We start from the raw sequence: 25304 nt of genomic DNA on the forward strand, positions 1-25304 counted from the left end.
GAAAAGCTCCTTTATTCTGAGTGGGATCACCCAGATAAGCTTTTTCTTCCGCCGAAAAAGTTTTCAACACTTTATCCTATGGAAGAAAAATGTATTAAGATGTGGGGAATGCCGGCCATTGATGCGGCCATTTCCTCTATAAATAGTAGTCTGACTTGTCCTGTAGACAACGCTCAGATGCTCAGGGATCTTGTGGATAAAAAGATGGAATCCTTATTGGAGGATGTTTTTTCCTTAACAGGATCAGTGGCTCAACCTGCAGTAGCAGCGATTGGAGTCTGTCAATACTTAAGAGACCATGTTAAGCAGGTCATCAAGGTTCTACCTGAACAGCAGGCCCAGGGGTTTGCTAACCTTCCAGCGGCCTTATGTTATGTTGTTGACGCCATCAGAGATTCTATCATGCAAACCTCTCTCGTCTTTCACTTGGGTTGGTGTATATGCGTAGGATCTTATGGTTGAAAAATTGGTCAGCCGAAGCACCATGTAAGAAGCTCTTGGCTGGGTCTCCTTGTCGTGGTGCAAGGTTGTTTGGAGAAGATTTGGATAATTATATCAAGAGAATCTCTTGTGGGAAAAGCACTCTCTTACCTGTTAAGAAGAAGAGTAAGCGTCCCTCTTTCAAACGGACTCTTTCCCCAGCGCCAGGGGCATCAGCCTCCTCCGTCTGGGGCAAGAAACAAGAGTCAACCCCAGGGACAAAAGAAGTCCCGGGGGAAGAAGTCTTCTAGACAAGACACTAAGGCCTCTTCCTGAAGGGGCGCCCCCGCTCGCTCGAGTGGGGGGAAGGCTGCTGCAGTTCTCAAGGCTCTGGCAGGAGGACTTTCAGGACAGATGGGTAATCTCCACTGTAACCTTAGGGTAAAAGCTGGAGTTCCAAGAATTTCCCTCTCCTCATTTCCTCAGATCAAGTGTTCCCAGGGACCCAGAGAAGAAGCAGTCGCTCTTAGCGTTAGAGCGACTTTTGTCGCAAGAGGTCATTATGGTGGTTCCCACAAAGGATCAGGGATTGGGCTTCTATTCCAACCTTTTTACGGTCCAAAAACCAAATGGGGTTGTCAGACCCATTCTGGATTTAAGAGATCTGAATCGATTCCTAAGGATTCAGTCCTTCCGCATGGAATCACTTCGGACAGTAGTCTCCATCCTGCAGGGAGGAGAATTTTTGGCATCGATAGACATCAGAGATGCATATCTACATGGGCCCATTTTTCCTGCTCATCAGAAGTTTCTACGCTTCGAGATAGGAGAGCGCCAGTTCCAGTTTGTGGCGCTGCCCCCTTCGGGATAGCCACTACACCTTGAGTGTTCACAAAGATCTTGGCTCCTCCTCTGGCCAGATTAAGGGCTCAGGGTATAACTGTCATAGCATACCTAGACAACCCGCTCTTGATAGACCAGTCGGTAGCTTCCTTGAACAGGAGCTTGAGGACCACGGACAAGTATCTGGAACACCTAGGTTGGATCCTCAACCTAGAAAAGTCTTTCCTAAAGCCAGTAAGAAGACTGGAGTATTTGGGTCTGATCATAGACACAAGCCAGGAGAAAGTATTTCTTCCTCAGGCAAAGATTACTGCTTTAAGGGAACTGATTCTGACAGTCGGGACCAAGAAGGGTCCTTCTGTCCGTCTTTGTATGAGGCTGCTAGGAAAGATGGTGTCTTCATTCGAAGCAGTTCCCTATGCTCAGTTTCATTCGAGACTGCTGCAACACAGTATTCTGTATGCCTGGAACAAGAAGGTTCAGGCGTTAGACTTTCCGATGCACATGCGGTGCGTCAGAGCCTCAATTGGTGGCTAATACCCAAAAACCTGCAGAAAGGGAAATCCTTTCTACCGGTTACCTGGACGGTGGTAGCAACAGATGCCAGTCTGTCAGGTTGGGGAGCAGTTCTGGAACAGTCTGCGATCCAGGGGCTATGGTCCAAGACCGAGAGGACCTTACCCATCAACATTCTGGAGATCTGGGCGGTATATCTAGCCCTAAAAGCCTGGACTGTCAGGCTACAGGGTTGCCCGGTCAGGATTCAGTCCGACAATGCCACAGCAGTGGCTTATGTCAATCATCGGGGAGGCACCCGGAGCCGGGCTGCTCAAAAAGAGGTGAACCAAATCTTAGTCTGGGCAGAGATGCACGTGCCATGCATATCGGCAGTTTTCATTCCAGGGATAGAGAACTGGCAGGCGGACTATCTAAGGCGCCAGCAGTTACTCCCAGAGGAATGGTCTCTGCATCCCGACGTTTTTTTGGCCATATGCCAAAGATGGGGGGTTCCAGATGTAGATCTCTTTGCTTCTCGATTCAACAAAAACAGATTTGTGGCAAGGACAAGGGATCCTCTTGCATGCAGATTCTCACTGATTTATGCATTCCCACCTATTCTGCTACTGCCACGACTCCGCAGGATCAGGCAGGAAAGGAAGTTGGTACTTCTGGTGGCCCCCGCTTGGCCCAGGACTTGGTATGCAGAAATAGTAAGGATGACGGTGGGTTCCCCGTGGACCCTACCGGTACGCCCAGACCTGTTATCTCAAGGTCCAGTGTTCCATCCTGCCTTACAAATGCTAAATTTTACGGTTTGGCTATTGAGACCCACGTTCTGAAGAGTCGTGGGCTTTCAGGTCCTGTGATATCTACCTTGATCAATGCAAGGAAGCCAGCTTCCAGAATGATTTATCATAGAGTCTGGAAAGCTTATATATCCTGGTGTGAATCCAGGGGTTGGCATCCCAGAAAATATGTGATTGGTAGAATTCTTGATTTTCTACAATTGGGATTAGAAATGAAGCTGGCCTTGAGTACCATCAAGGGCCAGGTCTCAGTATTATTTCAACTGCCACTTGCTTCACATTCTTTGGTCCGAAACTTTATGCAGGGGGTGATTCGTCTTAATCCTCCGGTTAAGGCGCCCCTAAACCCCAGGGACTTGAACTTGGTTCTGTCGGTGTTACAGAAACAGCCTTTTGAACCAATATGTCAGATCCCTTTGATCTTGCTGACAAGGAAACTAATTTTTCTGGTAGCCATCTCTTCTGCTAGAAGAGTATCAGAGTTAGCAGCTCTTTCCTGTAAGGAGCCTCATTTGATTGTACACAAGGATAGAGTGGTACTGCGCCTTCATCCTAGTTTTTTACCGACGGTGGTTTCAGATTTTCATCTAAACTAAGACATTGTTCTGCCTTCCTCTTTTCCAGATCCCTGTTCTCCGGAAGAAAGATCACTACATTCTTTGGATGTAGTAAGAGCAGTCAAGGTCTATCTGGAAGCAACTGCTCAAATTCGCAAAACCGACGTTTTGTTCATGCTGCCAGAGGGTCCCAGTAGAGGACAGGCAGCGTCAAAAGCTACCATTTCTAAATGGATTAGACAATTGATTATTCAGGCTTACGGTTTAAAACGGAAGATTTCTCCGTTTCAGATCAAAGCACATTCCACAAGGGCTATTAGTGCTTCTTGGGCAGTGCATCACCAGGCCTCTATGGTTCAGATCTGCAAGGCCGCAACCTGGTCTTCAGTCCATACATTCACCAGATTTTATCAGGTGGATGTGAAAAGGCATGAGGATATCGCCTTTGGGCGTAGTGTGCTGCAGACAGCGGTACAAGGTCCTCAGGTCTGATTGTACCCTACTTGGTTGTGATTTCCCCCCCTCAGTTGGCATTGCTTTGGGACATCCCATCAGTTATTACTGTGGCTCTGTGTCCCGTGATGTCCGAGAAAGAAAAAAAATAGTTACAAATTATATATAGAGAATCCAGATGCCAAACCTACTGAAAAATAGGTTTTGGGTTTACATACACCTTAAATAGGTGCCACCTGCAACATTCTTTAACCACTGCAGGACCAGGCCTATTTCTGAAATTTGTTTACAAGTTAAAATCTGTATTTTTTTTTACTATAAAATTATTTAGAACCTTTTTTATTTAGAGCCTTTTTTTTTTTTTTTTTTTTTTGCAGAATCCCTAGAGACTAAAATGGCGGTTGTTTCAATATTTTATGTTGCACCGTATTTGCCCAGCAGTCTTCCAAACACAATTTTTAGGGGAAAAAATGCACTTCAATAAATTAAAGAAAAACTAAACAGTAAAGTTAGCCCTTTTTTTTTTTTTTTTTGTATTTGAAAGATGTTACGCTGAGTAAACATCAGCAAACCTTTTCATGGCCAAGTGGGAGGAGGACGTCATCGATGCACCCAGGAGATCGGAGGTGCTCCTGTGGGCCAGATACATTGACGACGTCCTCCTCCTGTGGGATGATTGTGAATCGGAGCTACAGAACTTCATGACATCTCTAAACGATAATAACAGGGGTATTAGGTTCAATTTTGAGGCCAGTCGTGATACTATCCACTTTCTGGATCTAAAGATCCAGATAGTAGAGGACCATTTTGTGACATCAACTCACTTCAAGGTGACCGACAGGAACTCTTACATCCCGGTGGATAGTTGTCACCACGAGCCTTGGCTCAGAGCTATCCCCCAGGGCCAATTTTTACGTCTGAGACGTAATTGCTCAGACATTACTACCTTTGATGAACAAGCATCCATTCTTATGGATAGGTTCATCGAGAAGGGATATGACCGTGCATCTCTGTCTCTGGCCGTGAAAGCAGCACGAGACAGAGACAGACTCTCACTATTGTCTGTACCCCGACATAATGCTACTGTATCAGATACTGTGCCGTTTATTACCACCTATTCGGTACAGCATCGCGATATTAAACAGTTGATACAGAAACATTGGCATCTGCTGGGTAGTGACAGAGTTTTGAGCTCAATCTTACCAGTTAGACCTAGAGTGGTCTTTAGGGGGGTGGCCTCCCTTGGGAGTAAGGTAGCTCCCTCTGTCCAAGATCCTCCATGTGAGAATCGCAACTTTCTCCAAAACCTTACTGGCTATTATAAATGTGGAAGATGCCAAGTTTGCTCTCTGAACGCCAATAGGGCTAGGCGAATTACCCAGTTTACATCTACTAGCACTTTAAGATCATATGATATCAAACCCTTTATTACATGCTACTCAGTAGGGGTGGTCTATCTCTTACAGTGCCCCTGTGGGCTTCAGTATGTGGGGAGGACCAAAAGGGCATTGCTGGTTCGTCTAAACGAACATATAGGGAATATTAATAGAGGCTATGACACGCACCCTGTGTCCAGACACTACGACCAGGTACATAACAGGGACCCCTCCAATACCTTGTTTGTGGGTATTGATAAATACAAACCACATTGGCGGGGTAGCCTGTTGGGTCAGGGAGATCTCTAAGAGTGAGATGTCCTGGATCCACAGGCTCAAAAGCTATGTACCACACGGCATGAATGTCGACGTGGACGTAAATGCCTTTATTAATAATTCCTAAGGAGGGATACAACTTTTTGCCATTAACCAATATACATGAAGTATGCAGCCCAATTTCTAGGTACTTGGATGAGCTGCGTTTGAGAGATGGTATTGTATTTGGATGTTCAAACTGTGCCCTTAGTGAATTTTTTGAAGGCTTATGCTTTGACTTCCCATCCATCTAGACCACCTACATAGCCCCATTAATGAGGTGGAGGGGTAAATACACCGTCCTTTATTATCTTTCTATGGCCCATCCGATTTTTCCTTAATAAAAAACTATGAATAAGGATTCATTTAAAAATATCAATATTATTATTAAATATTGTTTATTTGTCTTTTGGGATCTATTCTTGGAATGTTTTCTATCAATATTTTCCTCAAGACGAATTTGTGGGGCTATGGTCCTATTACAGTCACGATTAGGTTTATTGGTTCCATTTGATTCAATATATCCATTGGGAATAGTTTTCTGACATGGCTCTATAGTGCTGTGCCATTTTGAATATGGCCACTAGGTGGCCACCGTGCTTTTCATTGACATGTCTCCTTATGTCTTTTATAAGCCGGTTCCTGTCTGTGACACGGACCATGCTGCTAGATGGGACCTATTTGTTTAGGATTATTTTGAGGCTTTTTTGCCTTTATTTTATTTATACAATATAGGTATGACTTCTGTGTGTTCGTAAGGATACACAGCTCTATTACCTATAGTTTATTTTATTTCCATTTTCTATTTTCATTTATATATCTTTTTGCAATTTTTAACATGGCCACCGGGTGGCCTTTGTTTATTTTTATCTTTAGAATGTCCCCTTATGCTCAAGTCAATTCATGTCCGGTCTGTGACACGGATCGCACTGGTTGACTTGACAATTTTAGTAATTAGTTGACATTTTATTGCTTTTTTTGGGGTACCTATCTCCATATGAGTTCTATGGTTCCCAGATACCTGACCTCATACCCCCTTCCAGCCAGCGGTTTATTGCAATTCATGATTAATTCTTTCTCCAGTGATTGTGCACACACTTGCGCACCTGACACCACTCAGTGTTTGGGATTATCCAAAAATAAAAAGAAAAACTGCGCTGCCGAGCAAAAAAGGTCAAAGGTAAAAGCTGCACACAAAATACACCAATATCTGTGTATACCATGAAAAATAAAAAAATAAATAAAGTGCGCTAATTATATGAAAGTACACACATAGATGTGAATACATGTGGGTGGTAGTAAAAACCACAATCTACTGAAAGCAAGTAAATGACTCCATGAGTGGTAGAAATATATAAGTGCAAAACATAAAAACTCAAATAAAAAGAAGAAACAAAAAATGTGTACATGTGAAGTACAATGATATTAATAGCGTGAAAATCTGAAAATCAAACAAACTCAGTCCATGGGTTCAAACATAAAAAGTTCATCAGTGAAAAAAAGCTTCCATCCACTATACAGCTCAGCAGCAACTAATCCCCCTTTGAGTGGATTGACAAAGGAGAGAGATGTGCAGGATGGTGCAAATCCACTGACGGTGACTCCAATAAGTGAGAAAGTGATAAAGGTGGACTCTTACCCTCCGTGTTGGACCCCCTCCTTGGCAGGGTCTATCAGGCATGCAGATTTTTGCCCTCTGCAGGGACCATGTAATGAGAAGATCTCCCCAGCAGCTGTCAGGAATGTTGTCTCCGATCCGGGCTGGTCCAAGTGAAACGCCTGGAGAGGGGGGAAGGAAAGCTCTCTTGCTCCCAGTGTGGCAAAGGAAAAAGCAAAAGAGCGGAACTCCAATAGTGTAAAAAGTTTCGGAATTTATTCAATAAAAGTACAGACCGCAACGGAGAGTGCACGCTCCGTGAGGTAAAAATACAATTAAAAACAAGCCGGCATATAAGAATCGTAATAACCCGTGCATAACATGGGGCAATCGTGGCGGCTTACAACGTAGCCACGCCCTACATGTTTCGTCATTAGTAGACGTCTTCAAAGGGGCACGGGCTACGTGTTAAGCCATCCCCTATATAGTATAACAGTGCACACCAAGCCTCGTTTTCACCTCCGCTCTCAGGGAAGGGAAAACCCAAGCCTCTACCTGGTGCTCCTCAGTGAATGGATGTTGCCAAGGTGACACATAGGACTGAAACTAAACAAAACTTCAGCCACTCCCAGCAGAGCCAATCTCTCGCGCCATCTGGAGGAAGAAGCCCAGTATTACTAGACAATTAATATGTCTTACAGATGCTAATTTGGAACGTAAAACTGACAACTGAAAACTTTTTTTTTTTTTTTTTTTCTCATCCATTCACTTTTTTTATCTCTTCATCCATTCACAATTTTTTTTTCTTTTTCATCCATACACCTTTTTTTATCTCTTCATCCATTCACAATTTTTTTTTATCCATACACTTTTTTTATCTCTTCATCCATTCACAATTTTTTTTTTTTTCACCTTTCCATTTATTCACTTTTGCTCCTAGCAACGGTTGGATAAAGGTGTCTTATCTAGTCCTTCCTCACATGCTGCTGGTTGGTTGACTCTCCGGGACATTGGGAGGATCTAGCGATTAGGGCTTCCAGGAATCTTGAGAGGATAGGAGCATAGTGATATGTTTAAATATTATACATTATAATGATTTAGTCGCATCATTGTGATACCGAGTGCTCTTCACGTTCATGGATGGGCCTCCATTTATTACGGTGTGACTCTAATACATATATATATTTTTTTCATACATGTGTTTTTTGAATGTGGTTTTATTTACGGAGATGAACGTTGTTTCTTTTCCGTACATTTCCATATATATTTACAATTTTTTTTTTCTACACTTTTATTATTATTAACCACCACATTGTGCCTCTTGGTGAGATTCAGTGATTTTCTCCTTTCTGCTCTGTCAGTTTTACGTTCCAAATTAGCATCTGTAAGACATATTAATTGTCTAGTAATACTGGGCTTCTTCCTCCAGATGGCGCGAGAGATTGGCTATGCTGGGAGTGGCTGAAGTTTTGTTTAGTTTCAGTCCTATGTGTCACCTTGGCAACATCCATTCACTGAGGAGCGCCAGGTAGAGGCTTGGGTTTTCCCTTCCCTGAGAGCGGAGGTGAAAACGAGGCTTGGTGTGCACTGTTATACTATATAGGGGATGGCTTAACACGTAGCCCGTGCCCCTTTGAAGACGTCTACTAATGACGAAACATGTAGGGCGTGGCTACGTTGTAAGCCGTCACGATTGCCCCATGTTATGCACGGGTTATTACGATTCTTATATGCCGGCTTGTTTTTAATTGTATTTTTACCTCACAGAGCGTGCACTCTCCGTTGCGGTCTGTACTTTTATTGAATAAATTCCGAAACTTTTTACACTATTGGAGTTCCGCTCTTTTGCTTTTTCCTTTGCCACACTGGGAGCAAGAGAGCTTTCCTTCCCCCCTCTCCAGGCGTTTCACTTGGACCAGCCCGGATCGGAGACAACATTCCTGACAGCTGCTGGGGAGATCTTCTCATTACACGGTCCCTGCAGAGGGCAAAAATCTGCATGCCTGATAGACCCTGCCAAGGAGGGGGTCCAACACGGAGGGTAAGAGTCCACCTTTATCACTTTCTCACTTATTGGAGTCACCGTCAGTGGATTTGCACCATCCTGCACATCTCTCTCCTTTGTCAATCCACTCAAAGGGGGATTAGTTGCTGCTGAGCTGTATAGTGGATGGAAGCTTTTTTTCACTGATGAACTTTTTATGTTTGAACCCATGGACTGAGTTTGTTTTTCAGATTTTCACGCTATTAATATCATTGTACTTCACATGTACACATTTTTTGTTTCTTCTTTTTATTTGAGTTTTTATGTTTTGCACTTATATATTTCTACCACTCATGGAGTCATTTACTTGCTTTCAGTAGATTGTGGTTTTACTACCACCCACATGTATTCACATCTATGTGTGTACTTTCATATAATTAGCGCACTTTATTTATTTTTTATTGTTTGGGATTATCCGACCTGGGTAGGCTCGCTGATGATTCGGTATTCACAGTGAGGCTTGGTTTAGTGAGGCACCAATCAGCGCTTGGGATTTTTCAATTTTTTTGTGCAAGTCTGCCGATGGAGTGGAACTCAAAGCGAGGCTTGGTCAGGCTCTTAGTACTATAAGGGGAGGTGACGAGACGCACCGCCCGTGCCCCTGGATGATGTGACTCTATCACAAAATGCTGCATAGGGCAGAGCGACGTGTTCTTGTCACCTCCCATTGCTGCTGTTTCCAGTAGGACGGGCTGTCTGTGAGCTTCCGGCCGGTGCTCCAGACTACACTGCATGCCTACTATTGTCTACTAACATTGGGCTGATGTCTGAGTACCTGTCAGTGTGAACATCTTTAGCCTGACCCTGCAGTCTTTGATGTCCCATCTCGGTATAAGGTCTCTGATCCATTGGTCGTGGTTCGAAGCAGTATTAACAAACAGCTTTCTCTGTAACGGGGGATCATGAGTTTCTGGTAAGCGGCCAGTCTGATTTCACGGTGGTGGAGCAAGCACGCTTTTTTCTTCTCACAGCAAGAATTTATGTTTTTTGGAACTTTTTTAAGATACTTTCATATCACTTGGGTGATTTATTTTTTATACATGGACTTTTTATTATCACTTTGAACGTTTTATTTTTGGATTGATTATTCATTTGACATGTGTTTTGTATATTATCTATACACTAAAGTGGTACTCTTCATTTAGTTCTAAATATTTGGTTTGGTGATGATGTGTATGATCACCAATCTGTTTTAGCGCGATTCAACCCCCCTTTTTTTCTTATTTAATTTCACTGTGTTTGTGTTACATAGATGAATCGCGGCTATAATTGTTATTGTTTATGTATTTCACTGTAGCGCGTTATTCCCCTCATTTTTCTTACTGAGTAAATAGATACCTAACGCTTTCAAATTGTGCACGTTCGTGGAATGGCAGAGAACTATGGTACTTAAGTCTCCATAGGCGACGCTTTAAAAAAATTTAACGGTTACCTGTTTAGAGTTACAGAGAAGGTGCTAAAATTATTGCTCTCGTTCTAACGATCATTTTTATTTATTTTTTTACACTGTCCCTTTTTAAAAAAAATAAAATACATTTCTGATCACTTTTATTTCTGTCACAAGAATTTTAAACATCTCTTGTGACAGTAATATGCAGTGACAGGTACTCTTTATGGACGGATCTTGGGTCTAAAAGACCCCAAACCCCTTCCCTGCACTTAAAAAGTATTCAAAACGCCATGAACGGCGTTTTTGAACACTGTCCTTGTCACTGGCGAGTAAACCTGAAGTGATATTTTGATGTCGCTTCCGGTTTTTGTTCGGGAGTCCCAAGCGGGAGGAGGGGGGAATCTGATTCTTGTAATAACAGCCAAGCTGCTGCTTAGCTGTTATTACAAGTCGACTGTCGGCTCTAAAAAACTGGTACCAGGGTGATGCCTTGAAATTTTCCACATTTTGTCAAGTTACAACCAAAAATGTAAAATGTATTTTTTATTGGAATTTTATGTGATAGACCAACAAAAAGTGGAGCATAATTGTGAAGTGGAAGATAAGTGATAAATGGTTTTCAAAATGTTTTACAAAAATCTGACAAGTGTGGCATTTATTTGTATTCAGCCCCCTTTACTCTGATAACCCTAACTAAAATCTAGTGGAGCCTATTGCCTTCAGAAGTTACCTAATTAGTAAATAGTCCACCTGTGTGTAATTTAATCTCTCAGTATAAATACTGCTGTTCTGTGAAGTCCTCAAAGGTTTGTTAGAGAACCCTAGTGAACAAACGGCATCATGAAGGCTAAGGAACACACCAGACAGGTCAGAGATAAAGTTGTGAAGAAGTTTAAGGCAGGATTAGGTTATAAAAAAAAATATCCCAAGCTTTGAACAGCTCACGGAGCACAGTTCAGTCCATCATCCAAAAATGGAGAGTATGGCACAACTGCAAACCTACCAAGACATGGCTGTCCACCTAAATTGACAGGCCAGGCAAGGAGAGCAATAATCAGAGATGCAGCCAAGAGGTCCATGGTAACTCTGGAGGAGCTGCAGAGATCCACAGCTCAGGTGGGAGAATCTGTCCACAGGACAACTATTTGTTGTGCATTTCACAAATCTGGCCTTTATGGAAGAGCGACAAGAAGAAAGCAGTAGTTGAAAGAAAGTCATAAGACGTCCCATTTGCAGTTTACAAAAAGCCATGTGGGGGATACCGCAAGCATGTAGAAGAAGGTGCTCTGGTCAGATGAGACCAAAATTTAACTTTTTAGCATAAAAGCAAAACTATGTGTGTGAAGGAAAGCTAACTGCACATCACCATGAATACACCATCCCCACCGTAAAACTGTCGCCACCGTAAAACATGTTGTGGGATGCTTTTTTTCAGCAGGGACAGGGAAGCTTGTCAGAGTTGATGGGAAGATGGATGGAGCCAAATACAGGGCAATCGTAAAAGAAAACCTGTTAGTTTGCAAAAGACTTGAGACTGGAGCAGAGGTTCACCTTCCATCAGGACAACGACCCTAATCATACAGCTAGCCTAGGTCACTACACCCATGAAGGCGATGATTGCAGTCTGGAAAAGAGTTACCCTGCATCTACAAGACACTGGCGCTGTCTCTCTGTATACCCCGTTGTAGGGCAACCCTACTTTACCACGTTTCCGATCTGTTCCGGATCCACAGATCTGGGCTAGATACGAGATTCGGACGCTGCGCCATATTCCAATTGAGGGTGTCTTCTCTCGTTTGTTCAGATGAAATGTAAATTTAAATTTCCTTTGTGGATGTTCTTCAGGTACTTGCAGCTCAGACATGCTGCCCAGGCACAATTCCCCAATGGGGTGGTTCTTGCTGCCCACTCGGTCTAATCCCTCCTCATGACTAATGATATTGATTGGACGCTGTCCTCCATTTATCTCACTCACCTGCAGAGGAACCTCTAAAATGCTTAGACTGTTTAATGTGTGGCAGCGAATGTCCCTGCCTTGACAGAGGAGGATTGGTCTGAGGGGTTGCAACAATGCATCCCACTTATATCTGCCAGGGATCGCTTTGTACAACTCAAGTTCTTACATCGGGTGTACTATACTCCCCACAGGCTGTCCATTATCTACCCAGGGACGGGGGATACATGTCCGAAGTGCAGGCAGTCGGTGGGGACCTTTATTCACATGGTGTGCTCGTGCTCTCTCCTTCAGACCTGTTGGCGAGCAGTGGTAGCTGACATTAACAAGGTGGCTGGGCTTCATCTGGATATGGATCCGCTAATATTCCTTCTGGGTATCGCTGATAATCTGGCTACTATCAAACATACTAAGTTGTTTGTACTTTATGCTGCTTACTATGCCAGAAAGGTTATCTTACCTAGGTGGAAGCTCCCCCTATTCCTTCGGCTTGGAAGGGCCTGATAAACAATGTGCTTACTTATATAGGGCGTAACTGTCCACAAAAATTTGATAAAATCTGGGCATCGTCGACAGAGGCTAGGCACATTACTGTATAAATGATTACTGGATGGTCGTGTGTTGACCTGGGAGCCTGTGCTACTTTGCCATATCTGGGCCCCCTCTCCCTATGGTAATGGCTGCCCCTTGAGGTTCCCGTTGCGCCTTTTGGGTGGTGGCCTCCAATTCCTTACTCTTTACCCCCCTCCCCCTTACTGTGCGGCTATAATCCTGCTGGGTTGCCATTCCCCTCTTCCTCCCCCGCCACACTCCCCCCGCCTTTATACCTATAGGAGGTCTTGGATGATAGGGTGGTTTGAGTTATCCCTATTCTCTGTTATATGCCATATAGGCTGCCTGACAATTGTTGCAGAACCATGACACAGAATGAGTTTACAAATACCCTGTCACCTGTGTCGTGTACCCTATCTTTCTCCAATGCTAACCAAAGCTGTAATGAGGTCTAATCAAGTACTATGTATTCTACCTATGCTATTATTTATAAGTGTATTGTGTTATTATCTCAATAAACATTCCTTCTGTTAAAAAAAAAAAAAATACAGCCAGAGCTATAATGGAATGGTTTAGATCAAAGCATATACATGTTAGAATGGCAGTCAAAGTCCAGACCTAAATCCAATTGAGAATCTGTGACAAGATTTGAAAAATGCTGTTCAGGCGCTCTCCATCCAATCTGGCAGCGCTGGAGCTATTTTGCAAAGAAGAATGGTCAAAAATTTCACTTTCCTAGATGCAAAGCTACTAGAGGCATACCCAAAAAGACTTCTAGCTGTAATTGCAGTAAAAGGTGGTTCTACAAAGTATTGACTCGGGGTCTAAATACAAATGCACGCCACACTTTTCACATACCGTATTAGCGTATAACACGCCAATCCCTGCCGATCTCCGCTGATTGTGAGCGGAGCGATCGCCGCCGAGATACACATAGCCGAGTGTACTCGACTCCGCTCACAGTCACGCCCAGTCCCGCCATTGGACCTATGTAATGTCCATCATAGGGTGGGACTGGGCGCGGAGCAGAGAAGAGCCGAGTGCACTCGGCTATGTGTATCTGGGCTCCGCCCAGTCCCTGTGATCTCGGCGGCGCTCGTTCCGCTCTGCTCAGTCCCTGCGATCTTGGCGGCGCCAATTTTAAATACATCCAAGGCTGCAATGACAAGGCTGCATAGGACACTGGGGGCAAGGCTGCACTGGACACTGGGGGCAAGACTGCAATGGACACTGGGGCAAGGCTGCACTGACACGGCTGCAGGTGGACACTGATGAGGCTGCATTGATGGGCATTTAAATGTGAGTTTTTTTTCCTTAAAATTCCCTCCTAAACTTGGGGTGCGTGTTATACGCCGATAAATACGGTATTTATCTGGAAAAAATTTGGAAAACCATTTATCATTTTCCTTCCACTTCACAATTATGTGCCACTTTGAGTTACAGTTACGTAGTAGGTGAGGTTGAAAAAAGACTCAAGTCCAACTTATGTGTGCGATTATATGTCAGTATTACATTGTATATCCCTGTATGTTTTCGTTCAGGTGCTTATCACCTGTTGCTCTATCACATAAAATCCCAATAAAATACATTTACGTTTTTGGTTGTAACATGACAAAATGTGGAACATTTCAAGGGGTATAAATACTTTTTCAAGGCATTGTACTTGCAACAGATGACAAATCCAGCGGAGTAAATATTACAATGAACAGCAGCCTTCAGAGTCCCATCTGTCATTCATTTTATAGCCAGCATAATGTGTATTACAATCTAGAACTGTGCCTTTATCATGATGAAGAAAGAATGTATGAATGGATGCCTCTAACGGCTCAAAACTTCACCTGAAATGCCAGTGTTTGACACTGGGGGGGGGGGGGGGGGATGGTTGACAACATACATTTGATCTTAACATGAAAAAACCCTACCTGTAATTACTGGCAATAACCTTTTAAGCACTTGCCGCCCACCATATAGCAAAATGATGTCGGCAAAGTGGTTGTGTTAGCCTGACCAGACGTCATATGACATGGTCATGATAACAAGCCCCGGGGGCGTGCATCGCAGCAATCGTTATTGTGGCGTGTCAGTCTGACACACTGCAACTCCGATCTAGGTAAAGAGTCTGACGACGACTCTTTACCACGTGATCAGCTGTGTCCAATCATGGCTGATCATGATGTAAACAGGAAGAGCTGTTGATCGGCTTTTCCTCACTCGCGTCTGATAGATGCGAGTAGAGGAGAGCCGATTGGCTGCTCTCCTGATGGGGGTATGTGCTGATTATCAGCTCAGCAACTTCGCCCCCCCCCCCCTTCGGATGCCCGCCCAGGACCACCAGGATGCCTCCAGGACCACCAGGTATTCCACCCTAGACCACCGGGGAAATGTCAATCGGTGCCCAGGCAGCTGCCAACCAGTGCCAATGAAAAATGCCTGCCAGTGCCACCAGTGAAATCAGTGCCGCCTTATCAGTGCCCATCAGTGAAGGAGAAAACGTACTTATTTACAAAATTTTATAGCAAAAACAAACTTTTTTTTTTTTTTATTCGTTTAGCAAAAAATAAAAACTGCAGAGGTGATCAAATACCACCAAAAGCAAGCTCTCTTTCTGGGAACAAAATGATAAAAATTTAGTTTGGGTACAGTGTAGTATGACGGCGCAATTGTCATTTAAAAAATGAAAGCACTGAAAATTGACCTGGGCAGGAGGGTGCGAAAGTGCCCTGTATTGAAGTGGTTAAAGTCACTTTAGTGTTTACCTGGTAAACAACCCACCATTTCCCATAAATACCCCTCAAGTCTAATTACCATCAATAAATACTTCTTGAATGGTCAAATATGCATTACCAAATTGCATTAACAACCCACATTAGACCTTTTACTATTCCTTTCAAGTCTGATCAGACAAATTTTTACATTTTACAATCCCCTGTATGTATATTATATAGTGCTCAGCATAAATGAGTTACACCCCTTTTTAAAAAGTAAGATTTTGATCAACATCACAATGAACACAATAACAATTTCCAACATTTTGACAAAAATCTATACAACATTTGTTTAGCTCATTACATGAAAGTAAGGTTAATAATATAACTTGGATTATAAAATCTTCAGTTTTGCTCAAATTAGTTGATGCAAAAATGAATTTACCCCACAATTACTACATCTAGTATTTTGTATGACCTCCATGATTTGTAAGAAGAGTGCCAAGTCTTCTAGGCATGGAATGAACTAATTGGTGACGCATATTGCAACATCTATCTTTTTCCATTCTTCAAGAACGACCTTTTAGAGACTGGATGCTGAATAGAGCGTGATGCTCAACTTGTCTCTTCAGAATTCCCCATAGGTGTTTGAGTGGGTTCAGATCAGGAGACCTACTTGGCCACTGAATCACTTTCACCCTGTTGTTCTTCATTAATGCAATAGTAGCCTTAGATGTGTGTTTTGGATCATTGTTGTCATGTTGGAAAAGTGCACGATGATCAAGTGCACAGAGTGAGGATAGCTTCTTCTCTTTCAATATAGCAGTACATCTGTGAATTCATAATGCCATCAATGAAATGAAGCTCCCAGACACCAGCAGCACTCATGCAGCCCTTTAGAAGAACACTGTCACCACCATATTTCACTGTATTTTTCTTTGTACTCCTTGCCTTTATGACACCATACAGTTTTGAAGACATCAGTACCAAAAACATTTATCTTGGTATGATCGCTCCAGAGTAGAGAGTCCCAGTAGTCTTCTTTTTCGGCATGGGCCCTGGCAAATGCTAGACAGGCTTTTTTGTGCATGGGTATCAGGAGAGGCTTCCTTCGTGGATGAGACGCAAGCACGGCATACCTCTGTTTTCACCATATTGTGTCACGGGAAACAAGCACCCCAGTTTGGATTTCTACTTCTTTGGCTAACTGCAGTGAACTTGCATAGTGATTTTCATCGACCATTCTTGTCAGAAGATGCTCCTCTTGAGGTGTTAACTTCTGTGGATGGCCTGGGCGTGTCTGAGGTGGTTGTAGTTCCAGCTTTGTTAAATTTTTGTATCACTTTTGCTACAGTATTCTAAATGATAAAGCTTTGCTGATCTTGTAGCCTTCATCTTTCTTGTGTATAGAAATAATTTTCTTTCTCAGGCCTTGTGACATTTCTCTTCCACATGTTGCTATTGCTGACCGCATGAAATGGGAATGGGTTTTCTTTAATGCCCTTTTATAATCCAATGTCAGCTGGACACCTGTTTAATGAATAACTCGCCTGTAGTTGAATTCATGTTAATTAGGATTTTGTGGTCTAAAATTTAGCTTTGCTTCTAAGACTTTCATTGGGGTGTGTTCATTTTTGCAACATGGTCTTGAATGAATTACAAATACTTTTTTGTGTGCGCAAATTACCAAATCTTGGTTGCAATCAATGGCCTGCATTTGTGGGAGTATTGTAGTTTAGTGCCCCCTAGAAAATGTTCATTCTGAACGGAAAGTAAAGGTTTTCTGACAAATCTGTTGGGGTGTACTTATCTATGCAGAGCGTGTGTGTGTATATGTGTATATATTCCCTGGCAGAATTTGATTTCCTGGCCATTTTGCAGAGAATATAAATGATCACGCGCAAACTTTTCTTTCACTCATGGTTAGTGTTTGGCTGAAGTCATTTGTTATCAATCACATTAAGCACAACAGCAACTACCCAAATGACCCTAAGACCCTTATCAAAAGTTTACATCCCCCAGTTCTTTTTACCATGTATTGCCCCCTTTAACATCAATGACAGCTTGAAGTCTTTTGTGGTATTTGTGGATTAGGCTCTTTATCTTCTCAGATGGTAAAGCTGCCCATTCCTCTTGGCAAAAGGCCTCCAGTTCCTGTAAATTCTTGAGCTGTCTTGCATGAACTCCACATTTTGAGATGGGTGGCTCAATGATATTAAAGTCAGGAGACTGAGATGGCCACCCCAGAACCTTCACTTTATTCTGCTGTAGCCAATGACAGGTCGACTTGGCCTTGGGTTTTGGATCATTGTCATGTCGGAATGTCCAAGTACGCCCCATGCTCAGCTTCCTGAGTTATGAATGCAAATGTTCCTCCAGTATTTTTTGATAACATACTGCATTCATCTTGCCATCTATTTTGACCATATTTCCTGTGCCTTTTGTTAGAGCACACATCCCCAAAACATCAGCGATCCACCTCCATGTTTCACAGTAGGAATGGTGTACCTTTTCATCATAGGCCTTGTTGACAAGCATTTATGGCTGTGGCCAAAAAGCTCAATTATGGTCTCATCACTCCATATGACTTTGTGCCAGAAGGTTTGAGGCTGTGCAGCACTGGATGAAAGATGCAAGGGTCTGTCAGGAATCCAGAAACTCATTGACCTTTTTACACACACACACACTAATTACAAGCAAACAGATCACAGGTGAGGATGGATACATTTAATAGCCATTCAAACCCCTTTGTGTCAACTTGTGTGCATGCTATATGGCCAAAATCACCAGGGTATGTAAACTTTTCATCAGGGTCATTTGGGTAGTTTCTGTTGCGATTTATAATTTAAAAAGAGTAAACACAGTTGATGATAAATGGCTTCAGCCAAACACTAACCATGAGTGAAAGAAACGTTTGTGTGATCATTCATATTCTCTGCAAAATGGCCAAGAAATCATGAATCCTGCCAGGGTATGTAAACTTAAATATATATATATATCTATATCTAGATCTATATAGATATACTGTCTTTTTATTTAAGGATAGCAATCACATGAAACTATTTATTATCACAGTTTTTTTGGTTTCTTTTTAAATCATAACAGAAATCACCCAAATGGCCCTGATAAAGTTTACATACCCTTGAGTGTTTGGCCTTGGTACAGACACAGAATGTGGCACACACAGGTTAAAATGACAACTAAAGGTTAATTTCCTACATCTGTGGCTTTTTAAATCACAATTGGTTTCTGTGTATAAATAGTCAATGCATTTGTTAGCTCTCACATGGATGCACTAAGCAGGCTAGACACTGAGCCGGCTGAACACTAAGCCATGAGAAGGTAGAAAAGAACAGTCAAAAGACCTGCGTAACAAGGTAATGAAACTTTACAAAGATGGAAAAGCCTTGAATATGCCAGTCAGTACTGTTTAATTACTTATTAAGAAGTGGAAAATAAGGGTCTCTTTTAAGCCAAAGTCAGGTAGACCAAGAAACATTACAGCCACAACTGGTGGAAAGAATTGCTCAGGATACAAAGAAAAATCCACAGGTAACTGCCGGAGAAATACAGGCTGCTCTCCAAAAAAGACGGTGTGGTTGTTTTTAAGGAGCACAATTCAACGATACTTGAACAAAAAAGAGCTGCATGGTTGAGCTGCCAGAAGGAAGCCTTTACTGAGCCAATGCCACAAAAAAGCCAATGAGGCATGTGAAGGTGGTGTTGGGCATATTGTAACCAGGCTTTTTTGTGGAACTTGTACAGTAAAGGCTTCTTTCTGGCAACTTGACCATGCAGCTTTTTTTTGTTTGAGTATCATCGTATTGTGCTCCTTTAATAGCAACAACACTATCTTTTTTTTTTTTTTTTTCCCAGAGCAGCCTGTATTTTTCCTGAGGTTACCTGTAGGTTTTTCTTTGTATCCCGAACAGTTCCTGTGGCAGTTGTGGCTGAAGTGTTTCTTCATCTACCTGACCTTGGCTTGGTATCAAGAGATACCCAAATCTTCCACTTATTAAATGATTGAACAGAACTGACTGGCATATTCAAGGCTTTGAATATCCTTTTATTATCCTTTTCCATCTTTTCGTAAAGTTTCATTATCCTGTTACGCGGGTCTTTTGACTGTTCTTTTCTACCTTCTCACGGCTCAGTGTCTTGCCTGCTTAGTGCATCCATATGAGAGCTAACAAACTCATTGGCATGATCAGTCATATTTTCAATATTGATGCCAAAATTTCACAATTTCTGCCAGGGTATGCAAACATTTTTTTTTTAATTTTTTTTTACCCATGATTCCCATCTGGTTCCTTCCAATGTGGCTGCGACCAGTGTCTCCTGGTTCTCCACTAACCCCCCCCCCCCCCATCCTGCTGAAGGGTTTCGTGTTCAAGCCTTCTGAAGTGTTTAGACCAAGCCTCGGACACCTGTCCTGACCATAGGGATTCCCACAAGTGCCCTCCTCATTTCCCTGAAATCTGGTCTGAGTTGGATTCAGAGTGGTCTCAGCTGCATCTTTAAGGACATTAGCCACTGTGTATTCCTTATTTGCAGGTTTCCTTTCTTTGCTCAGAAGGAGATTTGACAAAAGACAGAATGACTTTCATCAGAAGTTGTTGACCCACTGATCCAAGCTTTACTTTGGGCACTCAAGATTTGAAGAATTCAAATGCCTTTGATAGCAGTGTGACCAAACTGATGCCATCCTCCTTTTCTGGATGTAGTCTGCGTCTAACTGAAGTACACTGCAGCTTTCCAAAGTTCAGATTTGCAGTTTGCCGCACCTGAAGGGATATCTGTTCTCCAGTACACTGGATTCATCTGTTAATTTCTCAGATGTATTCTGGTAAAGGACCGATGCATCCCTTCCCTATCACTGCACTGGAGCAGAAGATTGGTACTGCTTTTGGACATCCCAGTGGTCTACTGTGTCTTGGTGGTAGTACCTTAACCCTTCCAATGTAAACCTGTCCCTGAAAACTAATTTCGAGTATACCCACCAGAAGGGTGAAGACTGTATGGACTGTTACTATTGGTCACCAGTTGCTCTACAGACCACTGACTCCAACATATTTACTCTGGTTCACCAAGGTGCTGGGTCCTTTTCTAGCCTTGCTACACTTTCAATGCATTCCCATTCTGGGATACTTGGATGACCTGTTACTGTGGGAACAGTTGGCAGACTTTTATCAGCCAGTCCACAGTACTCTTCAGAACTTTCAAAGGTTTGGTTTGATTTTGAACTCTCAGAAGTCAGAATTGGAGCAAACTTATTTCTTGAAGTATGTATGTATACCGCCTTTTAGATGCTACTCAGTCCAGGGTTTTCCTTCAGCAGGAGAAACTCTTGACCCTTTGTTTCCAGGTTCAGACCTTGCAGTCCAAGATTTGTCCTCGCTGCTTTTTTATGAGAAGTCTGATGGTAGGCTCCTTCAATGCAGTTCTCATTGCCCAGTTCCATTCCAGACCAGATGAGGTGCAACTTTTTTTACTTTGTTTTTTACAAAAAAAAAAAAAAAATAGGGTAGTGTGTGTGTACTAAAATTCATTAAACTCGATTTTGCTTAAAACTTTGCGTAATAAAAATTACTGCTCAATTATCATTCAACATAATAAAAAAAAAACTACCATTTTATCTCCAGGGTCTTTGCTTTCAAATAATATTTGTGTTTGGGGGTTCTAAGCAATTTTCGAGCAATGAAATGCCAGTTTTTACATGTATGTGAGAAGTGTCAGAAATGGCCTTGGGGTCAAGTGGCAGCATCTAAATGCAGAAAAAAGTGATTTGGGAAGCAGAAAACTTGTTTTAGATTTCCCAGATAACTTCTGCATTTAGAACATCTCAACTTGAGTGCCAATAGGAATGAGACTTTAGTCTCCAACCTCTAACTGGCAGGGCATGTACCCAGTGGTTTACCGGTTTGATATAACAATAATTATACTGTGAAGTATTTTTCAAGGAAGCTTTGTTTACACAGTAGTCAATGTAAGCTTCTGCTGCAGAGACTGGGATCTGGTGTGCCCATGGTGGGAGATAAAAATCAGGGCTCACAGAGAACACCCAAGCTGAAGTGTTTAGGGGCAAACCTTTTTACGTCCATAATCCGCAACTGGTTACATAGTAGGTGTGGTTAAAAAAAGACACAAGTCCATCAAGTCCAACCTATGTGTGTGATTATATGTCAGTATTACATTGTATATCCCTGTATGTTGTGGTCGTTCAGGTGATTATCTAATAGTTTACTACATTATTACATTTTAAATACTTTTGGAGTTGTCTGACTCCCTTGTTTATCACTATTCAGAGCTCTGCACAGCACTGCACAACCTTTTCAGCAAAAAATTTGACTACTGTATCCGTTCCTGCAGACAACACCGTCCCATTCATTCCTATGGATGAGCTTTATTCCAGCCATCCAACTTGCCTATAGGTATAGTTGGGCCACAACGCTCATTAGAAAATGTTTTTGTGTATTTTATAAAGTCAAAATATTTCTGTTTTCTTTATGCTGACAGGAGGAAGAAGCCAGGCGTCAAGCAGGTGCAGAGTTTCCAGGTTTCCCAGGTATGGCCTTTAAAGATTTAAAATCTATTACTGTCGAGAACAATTACACATACAGTGTGTGTGTGTGTATGTATGTACGTATGTGTGTGTGTGTGTGTGTGTGTGTGTATATATATATATATATATATATAAGTGTGGCGTGCATGGTATTCATTTGTATTATTGCCCCCTTTACTCTGATACTCCTAACTAAAATCTAGTGGAACCAATTGCCTTTAGAAGTCACCCAATTAGTAAATAGAGTCCAGTTGTGTGTAATTTAATCTCCAGTGTAAATACAGCTGTTCTGTGAAACCCTCAGAGGTTTGTTAGGGAACCTTACTGAACAAACAGCATTATGAGGGCCAAGAAACCCACCAGACAGGTCAGGGATATAGTTGTGGAGAAGTTTTAAAGCAGGAATAGGTTATAAAAAAATATCCCAAGCTTTGAACATGTCACTGAGCACTTGCAGTTGTAATTGCAGGGAAAGGTGGTTCTACACAGTATTGACTTGGGGGCCGAATACAAATGCACGCCACACTTTTCAGATATTTATTTGTAAACCATCATTTTCCTTCCACTTCACAATTATATGTCCCTTTGTGTTGGTCTATCACATAAAATCCCAATAAAATACATTTATGTTTTTGGTAAAATGACAAAATGTGAAAGATTTCAAGGCACTGTATATATACACACACAAACCTGTGTAGAAGTCTTAGGCAGGTATGAAAAACAGCTGTAAATCGGGGGTAGGCAACCTTCGAGAGATTGAGATCTACTTTAACAACATTGAAGAAGTCAATGTTCACCGAGCACAGTGTTGTTCCCTTCCCCAAAAAAGACAGTAAAAAAAAAAAAAAATTATTATTTTTTTTTCTCAGAACAAAAATAAAATAAGTATTACAAAGAGAGTGCAGGGTTCAGAAGTGCGTTTATGCAGAGATTGCCAGTTTTATGAGTGCATTATGCTCAGTATGCAGGATTAAGGAGTGTATTACGCTCAGAATACAGGGGGGTTCAGGAGTGCACTGCGCTTAGAATGCAGGGTTCAGGAGTGCGCTGCGCTCTGAATGCAATTAATTTGGCCAGCTCTTCCTCCCGCCCTCTGTCCTGAGCTGTGCTGCCTCCCGGTCTCCGCTGTTCACTGATGACAGCGGCATGGGAGGGAGAGTGAAAGACCTGAACATAGAAGGGACGGCAGAGGAGGCTTGAGTCTGGGAAGAGAGACAAGGACCAGCACCTAAAAGGTGGGGGTCGGCAGCGCAGGAACCTGTTTGCAGTCTATCTGTCGTCTGCCCACAGTCAACAGGTGGACCGCTATCGATGGGTTACTGATCCCCGCTGTAAATTATGAAGGCTTTCAGAAATAGAATTGTTAATAGTTTATTTTTAGCAATTAACAAAATGGAAAGTAAATAGAAGAGGAATCCAAATCAAATCAAATTTGGCGTGGCCCCCCTTTTCCGTAAAAACAACATCAATTCTTTAGTACTTCTAGGTACACTTGCACACAGTTTTTGAAGGAACTTGTCAGACAGGTTGTTCCAAACATCTTAAAGAACTATCCACAGATCTGTGGATTTAGGCTGCCTCAAATCCTCCTGTCTCTTCATGTAATCCCCGACAGACTCCTTGAGATTGAAATCGGGGCTCTGTGGGGGCCAAACCATCACTTCCAGGACTCCTTGTTCTTTAGCCTGCAGATAGTTCTTATGACATGTGGCTATATGTTTGGAGTCGTTGTCCTGCTGCAGAATACATTTGGGGCCAATCACACAGCTCCCTGATGGTATGGCATGACAGATAAGTATCTGCCAGTATTTCTCAGCATTGAGGACACCAGTGGCGGCTGGTGCTCATAATTTTTGCGGGCGGCGCAAACAAACAAAGATTCTAAAAAAAAAAAATCAATTGCAGCCTCACTGTGCCCATCAGTTGCAGCCTCACTGTGCCCATCGAATGCCACCACTGTGACCCTCCCCCAAAGCATGGCACTCGCAGGTCCGCTTTTTTGACGTCTATTAGAGCCTGTGGCTCTAATCGGGTGCTTCAAAAACACCCCCCACCGCTGTAATGTAGGCGCCCGGCGCCTGAATAGGGGGTGGCAGCGGCGGCCTGCTGCCACCCCCTATAGATTCCCAATAGATGCAATTCATAAATCCATCCATTGGTCATAGAGGGGGCGGCTGGAGAGAGGGGGCGGTGCCCGTGTGCCACAGTGTAAAGTGTTAAAGCCTGAGCCAACCTACTTCTTTACACTGCAGAGTGCACACAGATGTCACAGTCATTGTACCCACAAGATATGCCTTGATTACTGTGCCACAAAGCGAAGTTTCGCAGACATGCAAACCTCAAAACAAAAGATCATTGCAGTCAAGGCTGTAAAGCAGATAACATAACAAGTAAAGTGCAGTGGTCAGGAGTACAGTAATGTATAATATAGTGTATAGCAGTGGTGGCTGGTGATAAAAAAATTGGGGGGGGGGGGGCGCAAACAAACCTCTCCAAGGTCCTTACCTGCAAACAGAGCCTCCAGCCTGGGCTGTCACTACTCCCCTGATTTTTTTTTTTTTTTGTCATATGCTGTCGCATGAAACACACAGCAAAAAGCTCATGTTAGCGTGACACGCCCATTAACACATGAAGTGGAGTGTCCCTGGAATGAAGTGGCGTGTCCCTGGCAATTGCGGCCCGTCCACTTCACTCCATTGTTTTGTTTTTTTTCAAAATTGTCAGTCTTTTTTTGTTTATAGCACAAAAAATAAAAAACGCAGAGGTGATCAAATACCACCAAAAGAAAGCTCCATTTGTGGGTAAAAAAGGACTTCAATTTTATTTGTGTACAGCATCGCACGACCGCACAATTGTCAGTTAAACTAACGTAGTGCCGTATCTCAAAAAAATGGCCTGGTCGTGAAGGGGGTAAATCTTCCAAAGCTGAAGTGGTTAAACAGGAACCTGGACAATGCCATACACAGTAGTGGGTAAAGGAGAGGGACTGGTGTCCAGGTCAGGGACTGTCTATCAGGGTCCCTGTGTACTGGGACATGCTGTGTATACAGTGGGGGAGGGGTCTCTTAGAAATCAACCAGCATTCTCCCATGTCTGTCCCGCCCCCCCCCCCCCCCCCCTAAGGACTTGTTCATGGTTCCCTCACAGCCAGGTATGAGTCTTCCAGCACAGCCACACAGTCCAAGCAAGGAGGTTAGGGAGAGGGGGAAGTGGAGAAAGTAAGAAGCTG

The 25304-nt window shown here is 42.8% G+C and overlaps 1 protein-coding gene across 2 annotated transcripts in view; it reads left to right on the plus strand.

Moving 5' to 3' along the window:
* ST13 (ST13 Hsp70 interacting protein) overlaps positions 1 to 25304 on the plus strand; it is a 288022-nt gene that overhangs the window by 171418 nt on the left and 91300 nt on the right. For both annotated transcript variants that reach the window (XM_073592758.1, XM_073592759.1), the window contains exon 10: positions 22030 to 22078. In XM_073592758.1, coding sequence (XP_073448859.1) covers positions 22030 to 22078 — 49 coding nt within the window. The remainder of the gene's footprint in view (positions 1 to 22029; positions 22079 to 25304) is intronic.

Source organism: Aquarana catesbeiana, linkage group LG07 (genome assembly GCF_042186555.1).
Source record: "Aquarana catesbeiana isolate 2022-GZ linkage group LG07, ASM4218655v1, whole genome shotgun sequence".
NCBI lineage: Eukaryota > Metazoa > Chordata > Amphibia > Anura > Ranidae > Aquarana > Aquarana catesbeiana.